This window comes from Gossypium hirsutum, chromosome A05 (assembly GCF_007990345.1).
Source record: "Gossypium hirsutum isolate 1008001.06 chromosome A05, Gossypium_hirsutum_v2.1, whole genome shotgun sequence".
NCBI lineage: Eukaryota > Viridiplantae > Streptophyta > Magnoliopsida > Malvales > Malvaceae > Gossypium > Gossypium hirsutum.
In genome coordinates this window covers 26014541-26026026 of record NC_053428.1, presented here as the reverse complement: position 1 = coordinate 26026026, position 11486 = coordinate 26014541, and the positions used below count along the sequence as shown (strand labels likewise).

General features: G+C 32.5%; 1 protein-coding gene across 1 annotated transcript; it reads right to left on the bottom strand.

Annotated features, from left to right (window-relative positions):
* Positions 1 to 2038: 2038 nt before the first annotated feature.
* LOC107957707 (60S ribosomal protein L3) lies at positions 2039 to 4435 on the bottom strand. The gene is made up of 6 exons (XM_016893267.2): positions 4283 to 4435; positions 3920 to 4014; positions 3646 to 3756; positions 3139 to 3443; positions 2594 to 3003; positions 2039 to 2472 (listed from the first exon to the last, which is right to left on the bottom strand). Exons 2-6 carry the CDS (start codon positions 4002 to 4004, stop codon positions 2214 to 2216), a joined length of 1170 nt encoding a protein of 389 aa, XP_016748756.1. The 5' UTR covers positions 4005 to 4014; positions 4283 to 4435; the 3' UTR covers positions 2039 to 2213.
* Between the last annotated feature and the right edge of the window lie 7051 nt (positions 4436 to 11486).

Sequence of the window (11486 nt, the reverse complement as noted above, 5' to 3'; positions counted from 1 at the left end):
CATAAGTTAATACAAGATAAAATTACACTTTTTACTTCACAAAAAATTTATAGATCCTACCTCCTAAAAAATTCAGGCTTCACTCAAAATAACATGTTATTTTGCATGTGATTTTTAAAAAAATAAAAAATATATTTTTTCATTACTTGGTAAAGTTGAAAATTGAGATGAAAGAAAATGAAACAATGCATGGTTTTGAAAACTTATATCTATCTCATTTTCTCTTCTCTTATCATTCCGATTTGAAAAGATTTGTTTTATTCATTATTATGGAAAATAATATTCTTATTTTCTCTTTTATAATCTCACTTTTCCACTCAACCAAACAATATCATTATATATATGTTTGCTCTCTCAAGAATCAAATGTTATCTATATTATATATTAAGGGTGTGTTTGGAAACATCAAAGTATTTGGATGAAAATGTAATTATTAGGACACCCTCTTATAATTGCAAGGAATTCTAGTTCCCTGAACGTGTACATGTTTGGTTCACAAAATGTAAGTACATCGTGATTTCATATGTTATGGTTAGTGGTATAAATTGTAATTATACAAAAATAATAATTTTAAAATTTTTAAAAATATATTAATTATTATAAAAATTATCAATAATACTTAAAAAAATCTTTGTACAAGTAATAGAACTTAAAAATCAAATCATTGTACATGATATTTTAGTCCCAAAAAAAATTGATAATACCATTATTAATAAAATTAACAAGAAAATTAAACATCTTATGCAATTTTAATTTATTTTTTAGCATGTCATTTTGGTCTTTAGCCATTTATAAATAATTAATAATAAATAATATGTAATTTAGTTAATTATTTAGTAGGTCAGTATATAAAAAAATTTATCTCTTATAAATAAAAAAATTTCATATTATTTTAAAAAACATGAATATCCTAAAAACTAACAAGATTAGTAAAATAACAATATATTTTAAAATATAAAATAAATATCTTAAATTTAAAATACTATTATTATTGTATAAAAATAGTTTTTTAAAATTTATATAATATATGGACATGGTTGGAAAATCATAGAATAATTGTTTGTGATTACTCGCATAATTACTTCGATTCTCACCCCCTCCTAAGAACTATAAGGTGTAAATTTTCGCCCTCACCCTAAGAATTGTAAAGTATAATTGGATTAAGTGTCTCACTAAATACAATGGTTATTCAAACATGTATCTATCGAATCTCAACTAAGTTGTAAAATTACCAAAAGCATATTCCTTTAAAAAAAATATTATTTTGAAAACATTTGTCTTTTTATATTTTAATTAATCTTTAAAAATACATAACATTAATCATCTATTACTATTTCAATTTTACTATTTAATTTTTGTATATTTTTGTAAATTGATATATTTTCCAACGGTGAATGTGCCAAAATTTAATAATTATCAAACACTAAAAATAACAAAAAAATCATTTTATTGATTTTAACGAAATTATATTATTTTGACCCATTGTTAATAAATCAAATAGGACTGTTTATCATCATGACAGAAGCCAATGAGATATATAGCAAAAAAAGTAATGAACTTCTGACTAGATGATATACATAATAATACATTAACATATTTTTTAGTATATTTTACTGCAAAGAAAAGTACATACAATTTACTCGATAAACTATCAATATTAAGCAAATATATATTAAAAATAGTTATTTGAGCTCTACTACCATTGACATAAACCAAACTTAAATAGACTCAGATGTATTTACTCTAATTAGGCTGGTCTCAACATGCGATGCATCGTACAAATCATGATATACGAAGATGGAGAACAATTTTCTAGCATGAGAAATGAGTTTGGTTATTAAGGTAAATATCATGATTTTTATTTAATTCTAACAATGCATATCCCATCCCCAAGATCCTTACCATATTCAGTGCTTATACTATAGCATGCAAGGGATTATAATCGAACTGCAATCACAAGCAAAAATAGAAAAAGGAAAATAAGAGAAAAAAAAAAGTAAATTCATCTGTTGAGGGTTTGTGGTTTAAGACCAATATGTAATGCAAAAACTGTTGAAAATTCTCAGAAGTTCAAACATCCAATTCAGACTGACAAAACAAAAGAAACCCAACTGTTCCATTTCAAAAAGAAATAGAGAATAAGACATACTAAGCATGAAGTAAAGCAAAACCTAAACATACAATAGCCCAAAATTCCTGACCACTTCCCAAACTTATGCCTTGAGTCGACCATAGAACTTCTGTTTTTCCTGTGTTGTCTGGAAACGTCCATGCCCAAACTTTGAGGAGGTGTCGATGAACTTGAGTTTGATTTCCTCCAGAGCCACACGAGATGTCTGGTTAATAAGAGACTGACGAAGTGTAACCACCCTCTTCTTAGGTCCAACACACCCTCCTTTGATCATCAGGTAATCACTTTTCACAACACCATAGTGAGGGAACCCACCAATTGGGGTAATATCTTTCTCAGTCCTGAATACGGCAAACAGAAACCATTGAAAATTTCCATACAAGATCTTCAAACAACTGCCGACCTTTTAAGAAGTATATATTTAGGTATAATATATGGAGTTAAATGAACAAGTACGCTAACCTGTCATAATCAGTTATGGCAGAGTGGGTCTCATCACCAACCTTGCCAACCCTGTAGACCTTCTTGTTCATCTCAGTACGGTGGTGGTATCCATTCTGACCTGCCCTGGCAACTGTAAAGGAGACTCTGGCAGGATGCCAGGCACCAATACAAGCAACCTTACGCAGACCTCTGTGGGTCTTACGGGGCAGACGCGTGACACCCCACCGAGTGACAACACCTTCATAACCTTTACCCTTTGTGACACCAATGATATCAATCATTTCATCCTTCTGGAAAACAGCATCAATGGGGACTTGCTTCTCAAAGAACTTGTAAGCAAAATCAACCTTGTCAGCAATTGTTCCACCATTGACTTGGATCTCCATCAGGTGTGCCTTCTTCTGCTTCAATCCCTTCATTTTCCTAATCTGTAATGCACTTAAGTCAGAAATTTTTATCCACCTTGAAACATGTTTAATAAAGAATTACAATCTGAAAACCATGCACTTGAAATGAACACTTATGCAGCGCAAAAACAAGAAAACAAGGAAATAATGTTATACCTGAGTGTGAGCCAAAACCCTAATAACAGTTGCATATTTCTTCATCTTTTCCAACTGTGCTTGGATACTCTTCTTCCCTTCTTCACTTTCATACTGCTTTGAGTACTTGACAAAAGCCTTCTTCTTGGACTTGCACCAGTGCTTGTAGAACCGGCGCTTGACTTCCTCACTCAGATGCTGAGCCCAGACGGTGTTCAAGGAGCGAAGGCCACGTGGTGTCTTCACATATCCAACAACCCCAACAATCACCATAGGAGGGGTTTCAATGATTGTAACAGCTTCACATGTCTCCTTCTTGTGAAGCTCTATATGAAAAAAAAAAAAGGAACACAAATTTCCATTAAAATTCCAATAAAACTTCAAGAACCTTAAACCATTTGATAAATGTAATTCAATCAAAGGAGCTTAACACGTATTCAGATAAATGAATCTCAAAGAAAAGATAACTGCATCTCAAGCAAAACGGTTAAATTAATTAGGGAGTTACTTGATGAAAAACTAACTTACTAGATCCGGGTTTTTCGACCTCTCTGACAATGTGTGTCATACCAGCCTTGTACCCCAAAAAGGCAGTGAGCTTGCAAGGTTTGGTAGGGTCATCCTTTGGGAATGCCTTCACTGCACCAACAAAAAACAACATCATGAGACAAATAAAACACAATAACCACACTTTTCAATCGCAATGCTAGAACTTCCAAAGCTATATATTACTAAAAAGCGCATTATCAGCATCACCATACTATTATTGTTGAATAAACAAAAGGAAAATGAAAGCGAATACCTTTTCCTCTGTGACGAGAGGCTCGCTTCCTTGGAAGAAATCCGAGGGAACCATGCCTTGGGTGCTCAAATTTCCTGTGAGACATTCTTCCGCTCCTTCACCACAAAATATAAACAAAATAAATAAATAAATATCTATAACAAAAGCAATGTTCTTCTAATCGATCTATGGAAATAACAAAGAATGAAAGAACCAAAACAGAAAGTGTTCATTACCTACAACTCAATAAAAGAAATTATAAAGATTTACAGAGTGATACAAATTAAAAGAAAAAAAATTGAGAAGATAGTTAATTTACTTTCAGTTTCCACCATTTTCAAAGGAAAAGTAACAAAAAGAGAGAATGAAAGAGTTGGGAGTCACCTGCTGTTGCTACTGTTGCTTGCTGGCTGCGGCTGCTCGCACTCCCAAATAGAGACTCACAAAAACCCTACCTGTTGTTTCTTATAAGATGACTAGGATTTTTTTTTGGGTAAAGATTTTTTTACTTTTTGGTTATCTTATATAATATTGGGAAATTGACATTTTTTTTTTTACTTATCTCCCTTAAATTCGAAAAATACCCACTTACCTCAAGATTTATAAAAAAAAATACACTAACATATGAGATTTATTTATTAAAATTGTTTAAATAAGATGATAATTTTACCCTTAATTTATTATTCTACTTTTTTTATTATCTTTGATCTCTACATATAATAATTCTAATTTTAAGATAATAAATATCTAAATAATTATAAAAATAATTTAATCATTGTTAAATTAAATTCGAAATTATTTATGTGAAGCATAATATATTTTTCAATTACTATATTTTTTTTAAGTTACAAGTACAGTCACATATAACTATAGTTAATACATTCAAATAACTATAATCAGAACTAATCATTATAAAATATGATTACACTTATAACCATAATATATCAAAAGGTAAACTATCAAAATATTTTAGTCACTTTCTTATTAATTGCTATTAAATAGGTCATGGAAATTTAATAATAAGTTTAACTCTCTAATATTTACACATTCTATTAATTTAATTCTAAATATAAAAATTAAAAATAAGTGTGGCCCTCAATGTTTATAAAATTTATTTTTTAATTTAAATTCTAAAAAAAATAATAATAAATTTAATCATCAATATTTAAAAAAAATTAATTTAATTTTAATTCTAAAAATTTGTCATCTGAATATTGACTTTCAATCAAACAACTAATCGCACCACTCTTAATACCAACTTTCACGACTAGTTTAAATTAACAAATGGAGGTAACATCAAAGGAGAGTTGAGTGTATTTAAGGAAAATGGTGAAGAAAGACAATAGAAAGCAATGCCATGAGCGAAGGCAATAGCTTTTAGAGTTGAATACCCACATGAGCAAAGGCGTTCTTCAGTGCTGAGAACTCAAATTTTCGACAACACATTCCGTTGTACTTCTATTGATCAACGTCCTTTCACCGGCACTTATTATTGCAAAATAGCAAAACACAGTTCATAGTTAAAATGGTTATAGAGGTTTAAAAAAGTGAGGAAAGGAGATGGAAAGAATATGTAACATAAATTGAAGAAAGACTGACAAAGTGGTGGAATAACAACTTCTGGAGTAACACCAATCTCTCCCTAACAGAATCTATAGAGCAATTCATGAATTACCTAAAGTGGTGGAATAGGAAGACGTTACAAGATGTGCTTAAAAAGAAGAAATTATTCTGGCAAGAATTACAAAAATTGAAAGAGCATTAGTAGCAAACCCTAACAACTTCCTCATTAACCTTCAAGTCTTTGGTGGTTGAATACCAAGAGATACTGAAGCATGAGGAGATGCTATGGGCACCGAAGTCAAGAGTCAATTGGATTGTAAAAGGCAAGTGCAACACAGAATTCTTCCATATCACGACAATGGTGAGATGCAGCCATTATAAAATCATGGGCCTCAATGATAATCTTTGGTAATTGGATTGCTGATAGAAAGGGGGTAGAAAACATAGTTCAAAATACTTCATGGAGCTGTTTTGCACAAACCAATCAACTTCAACATTGATCCCAGCTAACCCTGATTCACCTTGGCCAAGCCTGTCAACCGAAGAACAGAACTACCTCCTCAGGCCAATTTCAAAGACCGAAATCTCTAAAGCTGTAGGGTCCTTTCAACGCCCCTAGGAATGATGGTACACTATTCTTCTACCAAATATGTTGGTAGAGTATAAAAAGCAAGATAAAGACAATGATAAAAAGGCCTTTATTGAGGCAAAAATTCCTAAGAGCCTCAATTACACAATCATCGTCCTAATGCCAAGTTAAAATCGGCAACCTCAATCAATCAATTTAGACCGATTAGCCTCTACAATACAACTTATAAGATGATCACCAAAATCATGGTCGCGAGAATGAGATCAATCCTCCAAAGGATAATTTCCTTATATCAAGGAAGCTTCCTTCTTGGAAGGCATACCTGTGATAACGCAATAATTGTTCAAGAAGTCCTGCATTCCTTCAAACACATGAAGAGGAAAAAAGGGGTCATGATCATTAAGCTAGACTTGAAGGAAGCTTATGACAAACTTGAATGGAGCTTCATCAGAAGAGTACTACATTACTTTAACTTCCCACGACGTTCCATTGACCTTATCATGCACTGCATAACATCCGCATCTACCTCAATACAATTGAATGGCTCGAAATTGAAGAAGGTCCAACCCTCTAGAGGAATTAGATAAGGAGATCCACTCTTACCATACATCTTCACTCTATGTATGGAATTTCTTAATATTCATATTCTCCAAAGAGTGGAAAATAGGAGTTGGCAACCAATCCATGCTTCAAGGGGCGAACCACCCCTATCACACTTTTTTTTGCGGACAATGTGATATTCTTTGCTAAGGCTGAGAAAACCTTGAGTCGTGCCATTAAGGAAACATTGAGAGAATAAAGGTAAAACATCAATCTTCAAAAGTCAAGGATTCTTTTCTCTCCCAGCATCTCAGATTCATAGAAACATTGGATCACTGATGCTGTAAGAATCCAAGAAACATAAAACCTCAGTCTCCATTTAGGCTTCCCGTTCCACTCCAAATAGATTACCAAAAGAGATTATGAATTCATTGTTGATAAAGTCCGGAATAAACTCAACGCTTGGAAAACAAATCTTCTCTCACCGTCGGGAAGACTGACCCTTATTCAATACCAATGTATTTCATGCAATGTGGAATGCTCCCTGCAAGCACCTAGAAGCAACTTGATCGCATTAAACGAAACTTCCTTTGGGCAAGAAATGAACAATAAAAAAGATGCACTTGGTGTGTTGGGAGAACGTGGCAAGACCGAAAAAGGAATGAGGCTTAGGCCTGAGAATGAGGAGATATAGGAACCTGGCCCAAAGGCCAAACTCGGATAGAGAATCATATAAGAAAAGTATACCATTTGGGAAAAAAGGCTATTTGCAAAATACACGCCTGGAAGAAATATGGAGAAGCGACAAGTTTCCATCACTTGGAATGGCCTAAGAAAAGTTAGTCACATCATCGAGAAAGGATTAAGGTGGGTAGTGAAGGATGGAAAAATGATTAACTTTTTATTAGACAACTGGTCGAGGCTCGAGCCTATAAGGAAACTAGTAGTAGGCCCTTTGAACTACAAGGAAAATTGTTGGTCGTTTTACAAGAAAAGGATGGATAAATCAGGGAAGGGAATGCTTATCTTTCGAGATGCCCAATATTGTGATCAAGTCACTAGCGAGCACTCCAATTTCATTAACTGGAAGTGATTTGGACACCTTGTGCTGGAGCCCTTCCCAATCAAGATTCTTCTCACTTCAACCGGGATACGAAATTGCTGATGAGGGCCAATAAGACCAACTAACGGAAAGACATTTGGAAAGCCAACCTTCTGTTTAAGATAAAATTCTTTATTTGGAAATATGGACTAAAAGCCCTCCCCACCAGGAATTTTCTTATGGATAGAGGAATGAAAGTTCCTAGTGACTATCCTCAATGTCACAACCACATTGAAATAATAGGACATCTTCTCATGGAATGCGATGTAGCAAAAGAGTGGTGGGAGGACATCAATTGCAACACAGTTAATTACCGTTCCAACAAAGCCAATTGTGAGGAGCGGTTGATGAAGAATCTGTCATCTAAAAGCTGGTTTAACCAACCAAAAAAACCTTAGGTAATGGTTTTCACCTCCAACCTTTGGAGTATATGGTTGTTCAGGAATGCCACAATTCATGGGAGAACACCGGAGTTAAATTTAGCTAAATGCACAGCCATGGCCAATGCAACTGAGTTCTTTGTTATTTCCCATTCCCTGTGCATCATCCCACTGCCTTTCTTTTTAGGAGTATCATGGAAGAAACCACGGCAAGGTTGGTGCAAACTGAACACCGACAGATCATCCATTGGAAACCTGGGCAAAGCCAGAGCGAAAGCAATCATTCGGAATCACGAGAACGAATGGGTGGCGGGGTCGTATAGGCACATCCCTGAAGCCACTAGTGTGGAAGTCAAATTATGGGCTCTAAGAGATGGATTTGAATTAGCTAGGAGACTTAACATTAGCAACTTAGAAATAGAAGTTGATGCCACAACTATTATTAGCTTCATGTCTAATGTTAATCGCTTGAATATGTTTCGATCGACCTTGATAAATGATTGCAGGATGCTTTTGACTTCTATAGGGCGTGTTTCGGATATTAGGCATATCTTTAGATAAGCCAATCGGTGTGCAGATGCACTAGCCAAGCTTGGATCAAATTTCCTGGATTCAGAATTTCCTAAAAAAGGGAACTCTATGGAGTTATTTTGTATTTGTTACTCCCCTCTGCTTCTCTTGCTTATCTTTTGTTGGAAGATTGTAATGGACGTATAATGTACTGTACTGTTGTTTAAGATATATCTATGAAGTTCCATTATTGACCCAAAAAAAAACAATGACAATGTCAAATCTATACTACTACATTTGAAAGGAAGATCCTAGCCTTCTTTTTCTGACACCTAGTTTTTTTTTTTTTACATTCTTAGCAATAATGGTCAATTTTTAAATTTGGTGCCTCTACTTTTTAATTATATATAAATAGTCAAATTTCAATTTTGATCCCTATACTATATTAAAATTTGAGATTTGATCTTTATAATTGAATTTTTTTATATAATTTGGTACCTCAACATTGAGAATGCCATTAGTTAGTCTAAATATCTTATTCTAACTAAAATGCTTACATAAATTTAAAAAAAATTGTTAACATTGTTAAATTCAAGTCCATTAGAATGCCATTTTCTTGTGACATGATTATCGAGTGAATACTTATTTTTAAAAAAAAAATAGAATGTTACGCCAACAGATTTAATAAAAAAAATTTAACGGTATTATGAATTAGACGTAAATTTTTAAATTTGAAAAATAAAGGGACTAAATTCTTTTTAAAAAAATGGAGACTAAATTTCAAACATGTAAAGAGTACAGAAACTTAGAACATATTGTAACATTTAAATTTTAACTATTTAATCCAAAAATAATTAATCAAACATGAAGTGTGGGTCGAAAACCATTTTAGTTTAATATAGAAAAGAGGATTTAAGGCCAAAGATAAGATTGAAAAGGGATTCGAAGATGTAAGAATGTTAAAATGGAAAGAAGGAGTGGATGGTGCCAACCTTTACTTTCAAGAGATATCAGGTTTTTAAGGAGGGTGACATTGAAGAACAACACAAGTTTCAACAATGGGTGATTGTAACTTGTTTTATTTTCATATTTTACTTTTTTTTTGCTTAACTTCCTCACTATTTTCTTCATAGAAACTATTAATTGATCCCTAACAAATATTAAGTTTTTTACGTAAATATTTTCTTTAAGAGATGTCAGGTTTCTAATTGGAGGATGATACAAGTCTACCCAAATACATGAGGCAGGCCCAATGACCCGTTATACATGTAGTGGGCAACAATCTTAGCCCTAGAGATTAGGTGTCACTATCCCTATGTATTTCCAATGGGGAACATTTATATTTTTTCTATTAAAATATTATTATTTTGATTATACTTGTTCAACTAAGACTTTTGTAGTTTTCTCTATAAATAGAAATCATTGGCTAGGTCAAACACATACCACATTAAGCATGGATACTTTGTCAAAATATAATGAGATTTATTTCCTTAAATAAATTCTAAATTTTGATAGAATTCGTCTTTCAATTTATAGCTTTTAAGAGATTTTGATATTCCCACTGAAGTTTAATAAAGTTTTCATAAGTTTTCATTGGTTCGTAATTAGAGCCCACATTTTAAGCAAGTCAAGGTTCAAGAATATTGGAAAAGATCATGTCAGTTGAAAGCCGAGAACATTTTTTACCGCCTATTCCTAAACACTAGTACAAATTTGATAAAAAGTGGTTTATTGCTATAGATAACACAAATTTTCTGTTTTAGAAAAAAAATATTTTTCTTTGTGCAATAAAATCAATTTCTAAACTGAATTTTTCTAACCAGAGAAAGCTTGGGTAGTGAGAGAAAGCTCCAAATCAATATAAAGAATCATGTTTTCTCCATCTTCACCTTGTTTATTTGAGGTAATTAGTATGAGAAAGTTGTTAAAAAATACATATTAATTCTTTTGTTTATATCATGTGATGAGAAATGTTGATTGGGTGGAGAAGAAGATTTGGAATAAATGAATTCAAGTGTTGAGAAGAGTATAAAAGTTTGATTTTGGGCTATAGTGCATTTAAGAACTATCCTTATGATTTTCTAACCTTTCCCTAATTAACATAATTATGAGATTGAATAATTAGTGAAATAAATAGTTGAAGTAGTTACGCTTGCTAAAATATGAAAAAAACATGGCTTAATATAATATCATAATTGGTGAGAAATTCTAATAGTAATAAGTTAGTAGTTAGTAAAGTGTTATGAAAATTTAAGTGTCATGGTATAATGAAAACTTTAAAACAAGTTTTAAGTGGTGATTGTAACACCTCGATACCTGACTCGATCGCTGGGTCTGAGTTATAAGGTGCCACATTCATTATCGGAGTAACTACGAAAATCATAGTCAATTATACTGCCAAATGTTCAATTTTCAACTCAATTAAGCATACAGTACGATATACAACAACTTTTAGGTCTTATACGAGCTTACGACAGCTCTAAAGTTAACCTAATATTGAAAAGGACCAATTTATAACATTTTCAAAACATCAAGTTGATGTCGCGATGTCAAAGGATTCCTTATTGTGACGCAACATACTGTCTAACCTCGTCACAATAACCAAAGTCTAGCGTCGCACCATACCATGGTATTAAGATCTCGTTGCGATGGCGTTTAAACTATGTCATGATGTTATATACTGCTTTTGCAATTTTAATACATGTTAACCTTCAATTTTCTTCCAATCAATCTCTAAACACAATCAATTAATATTTAGCTTCAATTCATGTACTTTAACGCCTTACTCAACAAAATGCAAATGCTTTATCACATATAAGCTTAATACCTAATGAAATACATTCAATTTATATACATTCATACCTATTTCACCAAGGCCATTAATATTTCTGTAATACCCCATAC